The 20,402-nt window shown below is 46.0% G+C and overlaps 1 protein-coding gene across 1 annotated transcript; it reads left to right on the top strand.

Moving 5' to 3' along the window:
* Nucleotides 1–4,273: 4,273 nt before the first annotated feature.
* SOCS1 (suppressor of cytokine signaling 1) lies at nt 4,274–6,575 on the top strand. Its single transcript, XM_036739186.1, has 2 exons — nt 4,274–4,309; nt 5,489–6,575. Exon 2 carries the CDS (start codon nt 5,567–5,569, stop codon nt 6,242–6,244), a length of 678 nt encoding a protein of 225 aa, XP_036595081.1. The 5' UTR covers nt 4,274–4,309; nt 5,489–5,566; the 3' UTR covers nt 6,245–6,575.
* Nucleotides 6,576–20,402: the final 13,827 nt, after the last annotated feature.

Here is a 20,402-nt window from a genome sequence, read left to right on the forward strand (position 1 = left end):
GATAAAATATTCATCCCCACAAGATGTGGTCCCCCCCCACCAAGAAATGCCTTATACTTCCTACTCTCCTAAAACTGATCAGAATAAATATATAACAGGTAGCAAGGTGTATTGGCAGCAAGGTGGCTCAGTGGATAGAGTGCCAGGCTGGGAGTGAGGAAGACTCAGGCACTCACTAACTTTGTGACCCTGGGCAAGTCACTTAGCCCTGTTTGCCTCAGTTTCCTCATCTGGAAAATGAGCTGAAAAAGGAAATGGCAAACTCCTCCAGTACCTTTGCCAAGAAAACCCCAAATGGGTTCACAAAGAGTTGGACACAACCAAAAAATGACAGTACAACAGCAACCACAACATTGCATTGCAAGTTGTTCATGGCCCAACTGCAGGTTTCTCCATGGCCCTTTGGGTAATCTACTGAGGTTGCCAGAGACTATAGTGTTTATAACTCCCAGACATCTGTCATTGAAGGAAGAATATTGGTGATAAATAGATGGACTTTGGTTTCTGTAAGAAGCTTGGAGTTATTTTATCATTCATTAATCTCCTACTATATTCTAGACATGGTGCTAGGAGCTAGAGATACAAAGGTAAAAATGGCACAGTCCCTGCCTTCGAGGAGTTCCTATTCTATTGGGGAATGGGGTGGGCAACATAATAATGATAGTATTTCTGTATCACCGTAAGGCTTGAGAGCCCTGCACACTTAAAGCACTTTACAAATTTCATCTCATTTTAGCCTCACAGCAATGCTGGGAGGCAGGTATTATTATCACCCCCATTTTACAGATAAACTGAACAGCTAGTGTCTAAGGCTGGATTTGAACTCAGGTCCTCCTGACTTCAAATCCCACACTCTATCCACTGTCCATATAGAAGATTTATATGGATATAAACAAATTAAATACAACGTAGCTTTCAGGAGGAGGCCAGTACAGTCTGAAGAGATCAAGAAAGAGGGGCAGCTAGGTGGTGCAGTGAGTAGAGCGCCAGCCCTGGAGCCAGGAGGACCTGAATTCAAATGTGACCTCAGATACTTGACACACTTACTTAGCTGTGTGACCTTGGGCAAGTCACTTAACCTCAATTGCCCTGCCTTCTCCCCTCCAAAAAAAAAAAAAGAGATCAAGATCGAGAAAGGGTTTATGATGCAGAAAGTGATACTTGAGATGAGTAGTCAGAACGTCGTCATTTCGAGAAAGGCAATCCAGCTGGGTTTTCTCTTCAAGGGCATAAGGGGAAAGAAAAGAATTACAGGAATGCAAGAGAACAAACAAAACCCAAGTGACTTTAAACGATTAGAGACAGGTCTGTCCACTTTTATTTATTGTTTCGTAAATCCACATAAAAGACACAATCTTGATTTTAACATAGTTCAACCTACACCCTTTTTGTTTTGCAATCCTTTTTGACAGTTTTGTTTCTATAACACAGATTGGTTGTAGTTACTATTGGCCTTACAATTATAGTGATATAGTTGGAATCAATGTTGTTCTTTTGATACTGATTTCTTAGCATAGTCGATGGTATTGCTTCCTTAAGTTTTCCTAGATTTCTCTGGATTCTTTGAATTCATCAAATGTGTTATCCTATAACAAAATTCCATTGCATGTATATAGTGTAATTTGTTCAGCTGGTCCCCCATTAGTGGACATCTCATGGGTTTGGCTTGGTTTGGTTTGTTTCATCTTAGCTATTACAAATAGTGTTCCTAGCAATATCTTTGTGCAGAAAGGACTTTTTCTCCTTGTCCATAATGCTTGGGGCATGGTTTCCGCAAAGGAAAAACTGGTTGTAAGTATTATTTTATCTTCATTCAACAGATGAGGAAACTGAATTTCATAGTGATAGAATGGTTTGTCAGTGGTCACATAACTAGTTAGAGAGAAAGACAGGACAAGAATACCAGTGTGACTCAACCTGGAAGCATGGTGTACTGTGTGAAATGTGTGAATTCATTTCCTCGAAGCAGCCTTCTTGAAATAGTTTAGCTGAGATAACAGGCATATTTGTAAAATTTGGAGGGGATCTAAGAGATCATTTAGTCCAAACCCCCATTACACAAAAGAGAAACGCAGGGACATTAAATTATTTTCTTGGTTTGGACCCAAGTCCACTGACCACGGAGCTGGTGCTTTTCGCACTGTACCTTGTCCAAGACGGTTTTTATTTGAAGCACTAAGAGTTCACCAACCTTCTCACATTTCTGATTAGCTGGAAGAATCCCTCCCCTCCCCCTTCTTCCTGGTTGGAGTGGGGGTGGGGGTGGGGAATTGGTCTGTGCAGACTTTCCAGTAAGTAAAACGAAGAAAATCATTGTTCTCACCATTCCCCACCTCCAACAAAATCCTTAGGGATTCCATCAGTAGCATACATCTGGTATTTTCAGAGACTCTTCTAATTTCCAATATTTTGGCCACTCGCGTTTTTTTTTTTTAATTAACTTATATGGTCCAATTGTGGGTTCGGAAAACAAGGTCATCCCTTTTTGAAACTGTGACCATGAACATTGCATAATCACAAGACCAAAGCTGGGATATATTAAAAAAAATTTTTTTGGAGGATGTAGTGTTGGGGAAGCAGCTGGAGGGGAGATCTGGAAAGGAGGAGCCCCAGAGTGTAGAGAAGGGTTGGGCCTGTAAAACTAGCTTCAAGTTGGTAGGACCAAGGGCTCCTAAGTTTAGAGTTGGAAGAGACCTTAGTTCAAAGCCAGAATTTTACAGATGAGGAAAATGAATGTTACCCAATAGAAGCACAGAAAGGGGACGTGTCTGATGTTAAGCAAGGACCAAGGTTGTGGACTCATCATTCGTACTATTGCATATTTGTACAAAGTTTCAGTTTCCAAAAGACTTTCATATGTTGTGTTGCATTCCGTCCTTCCAACATCCCTACATTGCAGAAATGGTTATCTCCATATTAGAGATGCAGGCTCGAAAGGCCAGAAAAGTGAGGCGACTTGCCTTAGACCTCACAGGCAGTCCCCTGAGTCTTCTGTCTCTCCACTACCCCCGCTCCAGCCTGATGTTCTTTCCATTACACCGCATTGCCCCTCCAAACCTTGGAACCCGTCACCCTACTTAAGGAAGGGGAAAGGAGTGAGGAGTGGGTAAGCAGGAACCTCTACAGATTGTAGAGGAGCAGGCACAGAGGGAGGAGAGGTATCTAGCCCAGCTGCTAGTCTTTCCAAGCAACAACCGTAGTAGCTTTAAGGGTGATCAGTAATAGTTCGCGTTTCTGTAGTGCTGGCTAGTGAATTGCAGCGTGGCAGAGTCACTTTTGTTTCCTTCTCTAAAGCCCTTTCTTCCTAACGTGGGGCCTTGCACATAGTAGGCGCTCAAGAAATGTTTGATGAATGAAATCGTACGGGGGGGAGGAGAAATACGAATATTATTCTAGCTCCCGGGAAACCCTGCAGCAGAAAGATTCCCCCGCGGTCTAACAATAGCATCCGCTGAGGCTGCAGTGCCCAGGGCCGGGGTTCCTGGAGTCTTCGGCTGTCCCGGGATGAAGCTGGGTGTGGAGCTGGAGCCTAGCGGGTGAGGACTCAGAGAGTCGGCTCTGGGGATCTAGCCAAGCCCGGCCCTCACCCCCCGCCACACCCATTTTCTGAGGAACTAACAGATGTGGTGTTTGGTTAAGGCTCTCCCCCAGAGGAATTCCTCTGAACTCTGTGGTTAAAAGCATCAGCTTCCTGGGAAGCAAAAGCTACGAGCAGGAGGAACTGGGCCGAGGGAGCGGGGTTCCGTTGGTCAAAGGCGCGCAGCGGTCGCGCAGAGCGCTGAGGGGGTTAGAGGGGGCTGGGGGTTGGGGAGTGGGGGAAGGGGGTGGGCTGGAGAGGCCGAGAAGGGGGTGGGGCTGGGATGAAGAGAGTCGGGGCTGAGATGGGAACCTGAGAGCGTTAAGGATGTCTGGCAAATAGAGGCAGTGTTAAACAACTGGGAGAAAGGAGCAGGCGCCGGGAGCTGGAGCTGGAGGGGGAGCTGAGCCGGGCTAGGAGGGGGCCGGAGCTGGGCGGGAGCTGGGCGTCGCTTCCTCACCTCCAGAATAGAAACCGAAAGCCCGAGGGGAGGAGCTCCGGACCCCGCCTCCCTCCCAGCCCCTCCCGCCGGCCCCAACCCACCCCAGTCTCGGCCACCTAACCTCGGAGATTTAAATAGATTGCGCCCTGCGCTGTACGCGGAGCAGACGGGAGCTGCGGCTACAGCAGCTGCACTGGCTCCCAGCCCCGGACTATGCGCCTGAGCGGCCCCGGAGCTCCCCCGCCGCCCCGCCCGCGGCGCCGAGCCGCGCCCACCCGCCTGAGAACCAGGTGAGCCGCTGGAGACTGGGGAGGGAGGGAGGTCCTGGAGCCGGGGGGCTCTCCGTGCTCTCCTCCCGCCGCGCGCCCCTGTGGGGCAGTTAGGAGCGGGATCCCCAATCCGGGACCAGGATAGCCGAGGGAAGAGAGGCCCCGCGGAAGGGAGAGCATCGGGAGGGAAGGAAGAGCATCGGGAGGGAAGGGAGAGCATCGGAAGGGAAGGGAGAGCATCGGGAGGGAAGGGAGAGCATCGGGAGGGGAGGGAGAGCATCGGGAGGGAAGGGAGAGCATCGGGAGGGAAGGGAGAGCATCGGGAGGGAAGGGAGAGCGGGAGATAGGCACAGGGATGGCTGGAAACCTTTTCCTGCCGGGCTGCCAGCATCATCACGGAGAGGGAGCAGGAGAATGCTGTCCGCATTCCAGCCTTCGGAATAGGGTCTCCCGAGTTGTGGGCCATCCCCTTGTACCCTCCTTCTGCTCCCTCCTGGTCCGCTTGTCCTCAGAGTCCCGGTCGCGAGTTGGGGTGGGGAGAGGTGATGGCTGGCTGCGCGCCTCATTCCTCAGCTCCTGGCCTCTGTGGTCCTTGTACAGCATTATTCAGGAAGACTCAAAGAGCCCTGCTATCTGGGGCCATCTCCCCTATCTGGCCTGCCCACCCTTAAAGGCAGCTGGCTAGCTGTGTGAAAATTGGGAATTTTCCCCCGCTGATTTTCAAGAAGTCCCAGAACAAGCTGTCTTGCGTCTTGTTAGCCAGCAGGGGGAGGCGATGAGCGATGAGAGAAAGGTCTGGGCTTGTGGCCAGGGAATGGGGGGTGGGAGCCAGGGAGAGGGCACCTCTCAGGCTCCAGGACACTTGCCGTAATCTAAAGATATAGATGTTTGTACTGTACACAGCAGCCCAGCCCACCCCCCTCCCCTCTACTTAAGCCATCCTACAGAGAAACACCAGGCTTGCTCCCCAGGCTTTTCTCCAGCTTAGATGAGCATTGGCATCCTCATCCTCTGCCACCCCTGGACCAGGAGCGCAGGAGCTTCCTAGGGGGATACCCCAACCTAGGGCAGATTCTATACTTGGCACACTGTTTAGCGCAGCCCTGCCTGGCTGCCTGCTCTCAGAAAATGTTCCCCACTCACTCTGCCTCTCTCCCCTTCTTTCCCTGTCTCTCTCTGCCCTTCTGTCTGGGATTTCAGAGTAGCAGCTGCTGGAGTGGAGCCCGAGCCCGCCGCCGGACGCTATGGGCGACCCTACAGGCTGGCCCAGTCTGTAGAATGGTAGCACACAGTAAGGTGGCAGCCGACAATGCAGTTACAGCAGACGCAAGAAGAAGACTCGACCCTTCTCCTCCTTCTCCTCCGTCCCATCGGGCTGGCCGGGAACATCCCAGCCCGCAGCCCAGACCCCAACACGGCCTGGCCCCTCAGCATGGTGCGGTGGCCCTGGCGGCGACGACCCAGGGACAGGGGGACACTCACTTCCGAACCTTCCGCTCCCAGGCGGACTACTTCAGCATCACCCGAGCCAGCGCCCTGCTGGATGCCTGTGGCTTCTACTGGGGGCCTCTGAGTGTGAACGTGGCCCATGAGAAACTCAAAGGTGAGCCGGTGGGGACCTTCCTGGTCCGGGATAGCCGGCAGAAAAACTGTTTCTTTGCCATCAGTGTTAAGATGGCTTCAGGGCCCACCAGCATCCGGGTCAACTTCCAGGCTGGTCGATTCAACCTGGATGGCAGCCGGGAGACCTTCGACTGCCTTTTCAAGCTGCTGGAACATTACCTGAACTCTCCCCGAAAAATGTTGGTGACCCCCCTGCGACAACTAAGGGTACGACCCCTGCAGGAGCTGTGTCGAAAGAGTATCATAGCCACCTTTGGAAGGGACAACTTGGGCAAAATCCCGCTAAATCCAGTCCTTAAGGACTACCTGAAAGCTTTTCCTTTCCAGATATGAAAAGATGGAAGAATGTGGTGGCAGCATTAACTATGGTTTTTTTTATTTTGAGGGGGGGATTGGTTTTCTCTTGGGTAGGGGGAATGTGGGTAAGAGGGAGTTGAGATTGATTTTTGAGTGAAGAGCAAAGCCCCCTCCCCAGGAATGATTGTCCTTGGATGGGGTTGTCCCACTCCTGGGTGCTTCTTCCCTCCTGCCTCAGGGGCAATTGAGGCCCATTTATTTTTCCATTGTTTTAATGTATTTGGGACAGGGACCTGTACACTTACCTCCCTTCCCTCCTCATGTTTACAAACATCAAATATCTTTGCACAAACCAGGGGTTTGGGGTCTCTGGCTTAATTTTTTCTGCTATGCAGAAACTTATTATTTTATATTTTTAAAAGAAAATAATGTAATAAACTTTATTATAAAAGTTTTTTTAAACAAAAAAAAGGAGAAACATTTCTGATGTGTTCATTACCTTGGGGTTGGTGTGCCTTCAGAGGGCTTTGAGTCAGCCTGAGGGTGCTTCTGGGATGGTAAGGGAAGCGATCCATGATAAAACAAAGACTAGTAATGGTCATTCATCCTCGGGGGTCGTTTCCCCAGATGTCCTAAAGACCTCTAAGTCTTTGAGAAGAACAAATTGCAGGATACCCCAGATTCTAATCAGAATCTTTGGATCTAGTCTAATTGGAATGTTTTCTTCTCTGAATACATAGCCTGAAAGTACTAGATTTTGAGAGCTAACTTAAATGGTTGAATTAACTAGGGTAGTCCTCAACAGCTCTATAAACCTCATCAACTGTCAGGTGAAAACATCCTGTTAACTGGTTCAAAAGATCCCATGCTGTGTTTAAGCTTCAGGTAAGGGTAGAGTGATTTTTACCTGATTCTGGGATGGGGACAAGGCCATAGTCTAGCTTCTTCTGTTCGTGCACATCGACTCTCAATGTTTTTGTTCAGAGGAACTTTTTAAACAGTGGCGGAGGAGCCAAGGGAAGGGATTGAGGTTTGCAAATGGCCATTTGATACCTACTGCTTATACCAACAGCAGCTTCTGGTAGGAAATAACTGGAGAGAGTCTATATATGTCTGAGGTCTAGGTTGTGGGGGGCTGCAGTGATCCAGGAAATCAGAATCTGATGAATGGCTGGTGCTGGGAACCAGCAAGCTCAGCACTAGAGAGAGCTGTTAATTGAGTCATTTTAGGGTTTGGGGTTAAGCAGGCTTTATGCTGCATTTCACTTCATTTTTGAAAGTTAAAATGGCCCTCTGGAGCCTTCGACATGTTTATAATGTAGTGTCCTAATATTTAATAATACCTTTCAAACTGTAAAGTGCTCCATGAAATTAACTTTAGGGCTGAAGAGCAAGAGTCACTGTGGCATGCTTTTGGATTAAATAGGTTCCAGGCTCAAAGGTTAAGAGTGGCCAGAGGAGATTTAGGATCTCTTAAAGCTTTCTCAAGTTGACCCATTTTAATAAGTGGGGAGTGTAAAGAGCTGACATCTTGTCTAAAGGGCTTCTCTTAGGAGCTTAAGCTATTTCGTTTGTTTGTTTGCTTCCAATTCTCTCCCCAGTGTCCCAGGGTTATTGTCCTGGGGGGATGAGAAGGAGGGGGCCCTCCTGGGGAGGGGAGTGATTAGTGAACTTTCTTCTGTAAATGGATTATCTTTTCTTAATCCCCAGGTGAGAAGCATAGGAATGGACCCAAAGGTTTCCTGAAGGGGACCAGAGTGAGAGTCATGCACAGGGATCTAATTATATAGAATGCCCATTTTGGAGGGGGGGGAGGGGGGATTGGGATTTTTAAGGGTAAGGAAAATAGCTTTAAGGGCATTATTTTATAGACTGAATATTTAGAAATTGCTGCGTATGTGTATAAAAAAAGGCCCAGCAAAAAGCCAACATGTGACCAGCTGTTTTCTTTAACGTGCTGCCAAAACTGAAATCTTGTGCACACCATTAAAAATACCATCATTGAAGAGGAGGAAGAGGCAAGGGGCCCATGTGGCTTCTCTGCCCCAACAGATTTTTTTTTTTTTTTTGCTTAAAAACCTCAGCTTCATGATTCAGCAGGGCTGACGTCAATTTACAGGAATAAAAAGTGAGATGAGGAGATCTAGTGTGTATGAGGGGCAGGTAATGGGAATCGTAGGTTGTAATATGGTTAAGGTGAGAAAAGTTGAACTGAAGCTAAACCCATGGGGGATGAGGGGACTGGCAAAGGAGGGGAAGGTTTTTTTGGTTTGTCTTGTTATCCCGCTTTCTTCACTGAAGACTAAATCCCTGGGACATCTTGGAAAATGGTATAGTAGAAAGCACCGGCTTTGGAACTATTTGGAACCCAGCTTACTCCTTGGGCAAATCACTTAACTGGTCCTCAGTTTCCTCAACTATAGAATGAGGAAGTTGAATTGGATGTAATCCAATCTAAGGTACCTTCCTGAGTTTTAAGCTAGGTCTGTGAACACTTACTAACTCCCAATTACTAACTCCATAGCCACTGTATCCTAAGTCCCTTACTGTTGCTGTGCCCATTGGATCCCAACCCTCTCATACATCTCAAGTACCCCTTCTACCCCTACCTCCTCGTTCAGAGCTATTCAAAAGCGTAGGCTGTAGAGACAAGGGAGTCTCGTTGGCATCAGGCATTCTTTCTCTGTTTTGTTCCCAGTGTCAAGGTCTGTAACTTGAAGCTGGGATGGGATGGGTTTGGTTTTTTTTTTTTTTTTTCCCGAGTCCTGGTCACCAGGAGAAGATTGCACCAATTTTCCCCTGCCAGAACCTAGACCTCGCTTTTAAGGAATTTATGGTCTGTAAAGAAGCATAGGACTTTATAGATGGTTAAATGTAATTCAAGGAGAAATCAGAACCAGCCAAAGTGCTCTAGGAAAATTTGAGGAGAGGATATTTAAAGCGGAGATCCTTTACAGAGGTGTTGGATCCTGTGCATAATAATAAACCTATAATTCTGTAGCACTTTACAGTTTGTAAAACACTGGGGCCTCCCAGAGATGTGATATAAGCTCTCTAAAATTGTGATACTTCATACACTTCAATCTTTTTTTTTTAATTGACAACGGAAAGAACCAAAGATTCATACCTTAAAATGGCAGCAGGTTGTCTTGCAATAGGGTTGGGGAGAGTTGGGGGGCGGGGAGAACTGTGTTGGATTTGAACTCTAGGAAAACCCCAGCCAAAGCCTTGGGGTTATCCCAGGCCTACACTTTCATAGCTAGCATCTTTACTGCCTCAGCACAAGGAGTCTTCCTCCCCTACAACCTACTCCACTGAACTCGACTCATCTCCCAACTGAGCCAACAGAGAGAGCAACTTGAAACATGTTTCAAGGAAACACCAGCACCTGGCTTCATCCCCTGAGGCCCTCCTCCTTTTTCTCTTTCTGATGAATGATCTGAATTTGGGGGTTTCCATGGCAGGGAGGGCAGTCAGTGAGAGGAGGTCATTATAAGCCTCAGCTATCTGGCACCCCTAGGCTAACAAGATTAATGAAGGAGCAACAATTAGCTTTTCCATTAGTCCACTTAGAGGGGACCTAGACTCAAAGTTCCAGTCCCCCTTTCCTCTTTCTGTAAATAGCAGTCAGGGGGCTTGTCTAGTCTTTTCCCTCTGCCTGCCTTCTGTATAGCCATCAGAAAGGCTTCCTTGGGAGGTGAGCTTCTGAGGTGGCAGGCCTATACCATGGTGCCCTTTTGGCTATGACTACTAACTCTTCAGCAGACTGGGATCAGCTGGTTTCTCATTTTTAAAAATTAGTTTTGGTAGATAGGACACAATCCCAGATGCCAACAATCAGAGTCATTGACTTAGAGCTGGCAAGAACCTTATGAGGTCGTCTAGTCCAATCCCCTCATTTTACAGAGAAGGAATCCAGAGGCTCAGGAAAGAATTGACTTCTCCAAGATCACGGATAGGAAGTCGGAGGTTAGGCACTTGAACTCGGGCCTTCAGACTCCAAGAGCCAGGACCTGTTCCACTGAACCATATAGAACAGACACCTAGGCACATCCATTTGCTGCTTAAGTCCTAAACGTTTCAAGCAGGAGAGGAGAGAACACTTTGTTGCTTGTGCATCTGTTTATAAATATGTTAGCATGTATTCAGGCATAAGACATAGCGTGATACCATCATCAGTCAGTCAACTAATATTTGTTAAGTGTCTGCTACATTCCAAGCACTAGGCTAAATGCTGGGGACACAAAGAACGGCCAAAAAATCGGAAACAAAAAAACTCAGTCCCTCCTCTCAAAAAGTTTATAGTCCACTGGGGAAGACAACACGCAAATAACAATGTACAAGATAGATTCAAAATGGCAGGGGGGACTTTAGCTGACCTGCAGTCAGCATTCTTGGTTTCAAATCCCAGCTCTAATGCTGACTGGTTGTATGACCATTTCCTCATCTGAAAACTAGAAGAACAATTAAGCTTCGGAAGATAATTGTACACGATGGGCTTTTTTTTTTAAAGTTGCTCTCTCTTGTTTTAACTTTACCTTCTCCCCCACCCCCAATAGTATATTCGTTCCCTTCCCACCCAGAAAAGCCAGCCTACATAACACAAAAAAAGAGAAGGGAAAACAAGCAGTCCAACAAACTGACCCAAACATCAACCAAGCCTAAAAGTGTATATACTGATACACACCCATAGTCTCCCCCATCCCCCACTCTACAAAAAAGAGAGAGAGATGAATTTTCTCCTTTCTTTCCAGAGACACTGCTTTTCTAAACTTTAAAGTATTATACTCTATTGCACATTCAGAGATAGAAAGGACCTTAGAGATCATTTAGTCCAACCGCTTCATTTTATACAAATGAAGAGACTGAGGCCCAGAGATGAAATGATTGGCCCCAAACTACACAGTTTTAGTAAGTGGAAGAGTCAGAATTTGAACCCAGTTCCTTTGACTTTAGATGAAGGGCTTTTTTTTATTATTATTATATAAGGACATTTAATGATGATAAGTGTGTGTGTGTGTGTGTGTGTGTGTGTGTGTGTGTAAGAATGGAGGATGAAGGGCTATGGGGCCAGCTGAATGAATTTTCACCAGACTTGGAAAGATAGGAAACTAATCTGCCTAATGGGGTTGTTCCCAGGGCCCGATGCAGGCCTCTATGTAAATGAGGCACACCTAATGAATGTCATTAAAATCTAGTCTATGACAGGCTCTCCATTAACGGAGGGGAGGGGGGAACGGTACCAGGGGCCACAGGCTAGGAGTGACAAATGCAGGGCTGGCCGGCAGCGCCGCCTCAGTCACGCTAACTCTGTTATGATTGGAGTCATTTACAAGAAGCGAAGACGGAGCAGCCGTCAGGAGCCCCAGCTCTTTCAACAGCCAGGCAAAAAGTATACCCTGGGGCCACCCGCTGACCGGATCTGGCCATCAATACCACTCACCCGCTGGCACTTAATCCTCTATTGAACATTTTATCAACCTCCAGAAGATCCCTTTCAGCCTGGTGTCACTCACTCTTATCCACAGCACCGGGCTCAATGGATGGTGGGCAGAGACTGAGCCACCTCCCTCCCCCATGCCACCCCCCCCGCCCACTTCCCGCCCTCCCCCCCTTCCTCTCTCCTCCCCTTTCCTCTTCTCTCCTCCCCCTTCTTCTCCCTTCCCCTCCCCTCCATTCCCTGGTGACATCCTTTTTCGGTCCTTAGTCTTACTCATTTCTTCATTCACTAAACAGTCCCTTCAGACTACAGGCTGAATCCATTGAGCTCAGCTCATCTCTGCAAAAAAAAAAAAAAAAAAAAAAAAAAAGGTGCCTTCTTTTCCCTGGGCTGCCCCTCTTGCAAAAAAAGGTCCTTTTTTGCAAAGCCCCCAAAAGAAGGAGGGCAACACACACACACACACACACACACACACACACACACTCTTGCAAAAAAAAGGTCCTTCTTTGCAAAGACCCCCAAAAGAAGGAGGGCAACACACACACACACACACACACACACACACACACGCACCCTTAGCTGGCGGAGGAGACATTATCTTGGATTTCTACAGGGGGACTTCCCCGCAGCGATGGCTTTTCTGGGAAAGCCCAATGCAAATATCAGCTACTTCATCCCCACCCCACCCATGAGCAGATAGGAATATTCGACAGATGGGGAAATTCATCCGGGAGCTTTAGCAGAAAGGTCCTTTTTTGACTTCCTGGCAAGGCTGGACCAAAGTCCCCAATCATTCCTTTCAGAACCGTTGGGGACCTTTGAGGTCATCTTATCTGGCTCCCTCATTTTACGGCTTAGGAAACTGAGGTTCTGGGAGGTGAATTAACTTGTTCAAGGTCATGGAGGTAATTAGTGGAAAGACTGGGACTAGAACCCGGGTCACCCGGCCAAGTGCTAATGCGCCACATTGCCCCACAGTGATGATAGCCCATACAGAACCAAGTCTCTGCTCAGGCTGACAAAGAGAGCCAGGTATAATGAAAAGAACACTCGATTTGGTGTCAAAGATCTGGTTCTGTTCTCTCTCAGGTTTGGTTTCCCCATCTGCAAAATTAACAATTGCATTACATAGTCTGTAAGATTCCTTACAGTTCTACCTAGGATCTTGTGGTGGTTGTTGTATTGTTGGTTGGAAAAGACCTTCCCCACCCCATTTTACAGATATGGAAACTGAGGCCCCAAGACGTTAAATGGTTGGTCCAGAGTCACAGAGCCAATATATGATATTGGTTCTACCTTTCTAATTAATTATACTACACTGCCTCTCAATTACGGTTCTATGTTCCTCTGAATCCCTTTTTCTTCCCTTCTCCCCTCCACCCAATGTCTCATCCCTCTTTCATCTGTTCTATCCATTCTTCAAGGCCAAAATCAAGAATCACTTTTCACACAAAGCCTTGGAAGCGCACTGCAGTACCCAGTGGTATTGGCAATCAAAATGGGTTTGAGTGATATGTTTGTGACATCAGAGGCTTTTAGACCACGTGGGTTTAAGTCTCATTTTTGTGCCGATTTTAGGTCATGTGGGTGCGTAGCATGTGTGACTCACCTTTGACCCTGCACAAAAGTGATTATCAAACCAGGGGTTGACTTTTCCTTTTCCAGAGCTCTGAGCTGCCGCAGTAGTGATGAGTGACTCTGAGCCAGCCTTTGTCGAGCTCCCGGGCTGAACTCAGATGTTGGTAACTACAAATTGTATTTGGTCTGTTTGTAATTTGATTGTATTTGCTCTGAAGTTCAGGGTGCTGGCTTTTTCCCCTGAACTAAGTCAATGATATTTGTATGCTGGATTCAAGTAAAGTTGTTAACCCCTTAATGTTGCTTTCCTTAGTAAAGCAGATCAAAAGGACCTGGGCTTTTGCAGCATTCTGTGCGCTGGTTGTTGTTGGTTTTACACCCCCACAGCAGCTGCTAGCTGGATTGTTGAAACACCAGTGTGGCCCAGTTCATGACAGCACGTTAAGATGACAGGGTCCTACACTTAGAGCAAGAAGGTCCCTTCAAAATTGAGGAAAATCAAGGAGATGAGAAAATCGAAGCCCATGGAGATTAAATGACTCATCCAAGGCCACACTGGCAAATGCCTCTCAATGGAGATAGCCCACTTTAGAGCAAAAACTTTGTTCATGCTAGTAAATATAGCATGGTACAGTAAAAGAGGGACTCAGAAGACCTGGGTTTGAATTGTATTTCTATCTGTCTGATTGTGACCTTGGGCAAGTAACAGGGGACTTTACATTTTATGATATATAAATATAGATACGCCTTATATTTTAACTTCTATCTTGACTTTCCAACTGAAATCCTGAAGGATCTAGACCATGTCTTATACATCTTTGTGTCCCTTATGTGTCCTGTGCATAAAGATGCCTCAGAACTAGATAGAACTAAAGATCTATTCTGTCTTGTAAAATTCTCTCTGCAGCACAGACTGGGAAGCCCAAGGGGAATGAAGCCCAAACTTAATTTGAGGATCTAGGTTTGGCTGCAGGACAGCCCTGGATCAAGGATCAAGCCCTGTCCAGTCTTGCTTTTGGCCTGGCTAACCAAGCATATTAAAAGCCCTTGGAGTCCTGGTCATGAATGAACCATGGCATTGGAGAAAAGCAAGAAGATGGGCCCGGAGAGTTTCATCTTTGGCTATCTAAAGACCAAGCCCCAGTCCCAAGTCAACTCCATGCTCTCCAACTACTCATTTCTGAGAATTTGAGGGTAGCCAGAGGGAATCAAGAAAAGAACCTCCGCTGAAGTCCCACTCAATGTGTCATGATGTGTAGGTAACTGTCCCTGGGTTCTTCAGAGTTATTTCAGTCAAGCACAAACCCTAGAAGTTTCTCCCAAACTGGAAAGATTGACCAGCTTCATCATTCTAATTTTAGGTTCCAGAGTATGGGCCCAGCGATAAACTGTGTGTTTGCTTTAGAAAGACCAACTTAGTTAAGTTGAGAAAGGGTCAGCATCAGAAGGTTAGCCATCAGATGGCTTTTCTTTGGGGTAGGCCTCACCTCACAGAGACCATCTGCTAAGAAGATATTCATTGATTCATTCAACATGCATTGATTTAGTATCTACTATGTGCCAGGGACACAAAAAGACAAAAATTAAAAGGCATCTGCCCTCAAGGAGCTTCATCGTGTTTTGGGGTTATGGAGACCGACATAAAGCCAGATAAGTAAATAACGTACAAAGTGATTGGGGTGAGATGACAGGCCTGATTAGGATAGTCCTCTTGTAGGAAGTAGTAATTACTTGATCCTTGAACGAATCTAGGAATGCTAAGAGTTGGAGGTGAGAAAGGAGAGCTTTTCTTCAGGCATGGAGGAGAAGCTATGTAAAGGTCCAGAGATGGGGGTATGGCATGTCAATTCAAGTCAACAAGCACATATTAAGCACCTACTGTGTGCAGAACATCATGGCAAATGGAGAGAGAGTTGGTCTCAGAGTTTGGAAGACTTGTATTGAAATCTTAGCTCAGACACATACTGTCTATGTGACCCTTAACAAGTCATATATAAACTCAGGCAACTCTCCAGGACTACGAATTGCAAAGAAAATGTTCATCAGCCCTGACAATGGAAGCCACTCTTCAGGAATTTTCTACTCTGAGGAAATCACAGGTCTGGCTAGAAACATGGGTCATCTATGGCCTCAATCTATATTTCCAGCCTATTGCACCCTACTCCCCTCCTACCCTGCCCTGCCATGGTCCAGCCAACCATGTCTTCTTGTTCTTCTTCCTATATAATAATCTATTTCTTACCCTGCCCCCCTGGGACTTTGCATTAGTTATTCCCATGCTCGGAATACACTAGGTTTTAGTGTTCCAAAACAAAAATGAAACAATGCTTGCTGTCCAGGAACTTGAGAGAATATTGTTTGTTGTTGTATTTGTCCCTTCTCAAAGAGGGCTAAGACATCAGGAAGGTAATGCCACGACATGCAAGTGAATTGGATTTAGGTGAGGGAGGGCTGTGCAAAGTCACCAACCTCACTTTCTTCTCTAGGAACATCTGGGCCCGGTGGCCAGATAGAGATCAGGATGACTGGAGATGGCCCAGGATGCAGTGGAGGACCTGGGCCTTTTCAAGCTAAGGTCTTTAACAGGTCTCAGTTTGACTGAGGCAACACCCATTCACTGACTAAGGCTTAATAATGCTGGATGATACATATAAGAGGGGAAGTATGGCATGGTGGGGAGAGCACAAGCTCTGGACTCAGACAACCTGCATTCAAATCCTGCTGCTAGGGGGAGGAGGACATGTACATGGATGGGTATGCACAAAAATAAGTATAAAGTGATTTTGGAGTGGGGAAGCACTAGCAACAGTAGGAATCATGCAAAGGAGTTCCTTCCTTGAAGGAAATCAGAGATCCTGGGAAACAGAAATAAGACAGAAATATATTCCAGGCATGTGAACAGCTAACGTAAAGACTATTTAACTTTTACTACTGCTTACTGCCTCTGTGACTTTGGGCAACCTTCCCGGTCACAGTTTCTTCATCTGTAAAATGAAAGCATTAGACCAGATGGTCCCTGAGGTTTCTTCCAGCTCTAGAGCTATAAACAGATAAATATATTAAAGATAATTTGAAAGAGGAGAAAGCATTAACAACTAGGAGGAACAGGAAAGGTTTCCTGTAAGAGGAACATGTGTTTGTCCTTGACATCAGGGAAATGATGATATGACTTGCACAGTTGACTTTGATTTGAGTGAGGGAGGGCTGGGCAAGGTCACCAGCCTCACTTTCTCCTCCAGAGCCATCTGGGTCCAGTGGCCTGATATTCACTAGGATGACTAGAGATGGCCCAAGATGCATTAGGAGACCCTGGCCCTCTCAGGCTAAGGTCTTTTCAGGTTCTCACTTAGAATGAGGTAACGTCCATTCAGTGAATAGGCCTCTTTAAGAAGTTTATCAAGGGATGGCCTCTTTAATCAAAAACTCAAAAAAAAAATCAAACTAGGAGGGGAAGACCCTCAGGGTTGCTGGCCAAAAGAGAAACAGTTACCATTTAGTATTTACACTCACTCTGTTCTAGGAGGGCCAAAAAGCTTAAAGGATGGTAGGGAAGGTGATGGGGTAACTAGGTGGTGCAGGGGGTAGAGCATCAGGCCTGGAGTCAGGAAGACTCATCTCTGTGAGTTTAAATCTCAGACACTTCCTACTGTGTGACCCTGGGCAAGTCACTTCACCCTGTTTGCCTCAGTTCCCCCATCTGTAAAATAAGCTGGAGAAGGAAATAGCAAACTGCTCCAGTTTCTTTGCCAAGAAAACCCCAAAACGGGTCACAAAGAGTTGGGCGTGACTAAAAATGACTAAAATAACAAACAGCGATGGTGAAGAGACAGAACATTCCAGGCACGAGAGACAGAAATCTGTGGAAAGGCTGGATTTGGTTCTTAATCCAGCCCTGTGAACTAATTCGTATACTCTGACTTGCTTGGCTAGAGATGAGGAAATACTCACAGAGACTTAGCAGCTTGCCCAAGGCAACACAGTTAGGCAGTATGAAACAGTCAGGAACTCAAGCTCATCTCCTGACTCCCAAATTTGTTTTTCATTTCACTACACCAGTGTCTCTAACTACACAGATGAGCAAAGTCCCATCTGTTCCTTTACTGTGAAATCCCCACCTGAAGACCAGAGAAACTTTTTGAGGTCAATTTTGATAGTAGTCACAACATTTTTTTGCATCTGCCCCCTTCTTTCTGGCCCAGACTGTTGCAATAGCTACCTGATTGGGCTCCCTGTCTCAAGGCTCTTCTCTAACCAATCCTTCCTTTACACAGATGCCAAACCAATTTTCCTAAAGTCCAAATCTGACTATATCACTATTTTACTATTACTCCCTATTATTTCTGGAATAAACTATAATCCCCTTTGTTATTTACATCTTGTAACAACCTGGCCCCAATCTATTCTTCCAGCCTTTTTGCACCTTACTCTCCTCCTACCCTGCCCTGCCATGGTCCAGCCAACTATGTCTTCTTGCTCATCTTCCTATGTGATGCTCTATTTCTCATCCCCTGGAACTTTGCCTTAGTTGTTCCCATGCTTGGAATATACTCCTGCCTTATTTCTGTTTCCCAGAATCCCTGGTTTCCTTCAAGGAAGGAACTCCATGAGTTTTTTTCCTGCTCCCTATTGCTTCCTCACCCCCAAATCATCTTGCATGTATTTTTGTATATACCACTGTATGTACATGTCCTCCTCTCCCTGCCCCAGCTAGACTGTAAGCTCCTTGAGAGCAAGGACTGTTTTTGCTTTTCTCTTGGTCTCTCTCATGCCAATGACAAGGCCTGCCGTTGTGGTAGTCACTGACTGATAGCTAGAACAGGGATGCTATCAGCCCCACTTCCCAGTGGTAGGTATTGAAGAGAAAGAAATAAAGGGCATGAAAGGAGGTAAGGAGCAAGTGAATGAGGGGAGCAGAATCAGGTGAAGGGGCCAGGCATGCCAGTGGGACAGTCAAGGACAGGCACAGGCCTAGGACTTGCAGGAGTATGATGGTATGAGACATACTTCCTTTCCATTCTAGTCACAAAAGCCAGGGAGGGGTGGGGTGGAGGAGGGAACAAGATGAAGATTGAGTCATGGGATGGGAGGGGAAAGTGTTCCTAACGTTTTTATTGGAGTCTGGTTGAAGATGATAACGTTAAATTGGGTACTCAGATGAACATCTCCTTGGGAATAGCAGTGATGTCACGAAGGCCCCTCTGGGATAATCTCACATTCCCATTGGAAGACTTTCCATTTTGGAAGGTAAAGAATCATAGATCTGGAGTTGGAAGGGACCTCAGAGACCAACTAATCTAATATCCTCATTTACAGATGAGGCAACTGAGGCCCAGGGAAGTTAAATATCCACCGTTACTCTGGGAATTAGCATCAAAGGCAAGATTTGAACCTAGTTCCTCAGACTCCAGAGCCAGTGCGTTTTCCAGTATTCTAGACAGATAGGATTGCCTCAGTGTGAGCAGCAGCGTACTCTTCACTGAACTGGATGCCATTTCTGTTGGTGCCCAATGCCCCTGACATTAGGACTTTGAAAGTGAAACTGATACTAGCAGCACACTTAACAGTTGATCAGTTCATATCGCCTTTTAGCAACTTCCCTAATGTAGTCAGCACTGGGTGACAGGAACAGCAGCATTTATTGGAAATCAGATTAAAGGCAAGTGCAGGTGGAACAGTCTTGGGAGGGTGCCAGCCGGGTGTCGAATTCTTTTCTTTTTTTAAAATTTATTTAGTATTTTATTTTGCCCCAGTTACATATAGAAACAATTTTTAACATTTATTTTTAAAACTTTGACTTCCAGATTCCTCCCTTCCCCCCACCACCACCATTGAGAAGGCAAGCAGTTCAATATAGGTTATACATGTGTAGTCATGTAACACATTTCCATATTAGTCATGTTGTGAAAGAAAACACAGCAGGGGGTGAATTCTGATAGGATCTTGGGGCCCTTTCACCAGGGGAGAGGTTTAATTTCTCATAGGTCCTATGTAGAAAGAAGGGCCCCAAGTAAACTACTTTTCTTCTGATTTCCCATACAAAGAGCTCAGCCAGTGAAGAGACAGCATAGTGTGATAAATCCAACACACTGGATTCAGAATCAGAGGAACTGGTTTTGTCACCTGTGTGATCCTGGCCAAGTAACTTCATCTGTCTGAGTCTCAGTTTGCACTTCTATAAAATGGACTGCTAGATGATCTTTCTGATTCCATCCCCCTTAATGCTAGTGTCTTTCCTCTGTTGCTTATCTCCAATATTTCCTGTGTACATTTTGTTTGTCCATAGTTGTTTGCATGTTGTCTCCCCAACTAGACTTTTTTTTTTTTGCTTTTCTTTGTATTTACAGCTCTTCTTTGTATCCATAGTGTCTGGCACATCTAGGTGCTTAATAAATGCTTATTTATGTTTTCCCAGTTAAAACTTTAGAACCTGTTGAGAAAACCTGTTTGTCAACTGACTGATTAGCGGACCAGACATTCCATAATCCAGGGGAAAACACAGCATTAGGGAAGAGTTTGAAAATAGCAATGGGTAATGGGATCCTCTGGGAGAGAACTCTGTACTGGAAAAACTCACGACATGGATGCTTCTCACCCTAAATGAATCAGCAAGAAATTGACATTGTAACCCTGGAGTATCTTGAGTAAGAACACCTTTCCCTTTGTTAGCATCAGCACGGTTAGCAGGCAAGTGAAGCATCTGGAATAGCCTTGCATTGGGATCAAGGGGAGAGCTGAAAGATCTCCCAGGATGGAAACATTCCCATCTAGCCAACATTCATGTAGTTTAACTTTAAGGGTTCAGGGACAAAAGTTCTGAATATTTTCATGAGAAGTTTTCCTTTTGTTGTGGAGCCCTAGAGACAAGAAAACTTCTAACCCTTGGGTCAGGGAACAAACTGGAGAAACATTCTACTTTGTGTCCTGGGTTGCACAAGTCATTGATAAGAATGAAAAATAGTACAAGGCCAATCACACATCCCTGGGGCACTACACTAAAGACCTTTACAATCTAGGAACCTTGTTGAAAACTGGAAGAAGGCTAATCTGGCATTCCTCACTCTTGATGAAGTCAGGCTGACTTTTGGGGACCCTTCCATCCTTTTCTAGATGTTCACAAACCATCCATTTTGTAGTTAATTCTTTCCTTTTTCCTTGGAATTGAAGTCAAGTTCATTG

The sequence above is a fragment of the Trichosurus vulpecula genome, chromosome 9 (genome assembly GCF_011100635.1).
Source record: "Trichosurus vulpecula isolate mTriVul1 chromosome 9, mTriVul1.pri, whole genome shotgun sequence".
NCBI lineage: Eukaryota > Metazoa > Chordata > Mammalia > Diprotodontia > Phalangeridae > Trichosurus > Trichosurus vulpecula.

Excerpts from the sequence above, each read along its gene's own strand:
- SOCS1 (XM_036739186.1), top strand. The coding sequence starts at position 5,567 with ATGGTAGCACACAGTAAGGTGGCAGCCGACAATGCAGTTACAGCAGAC.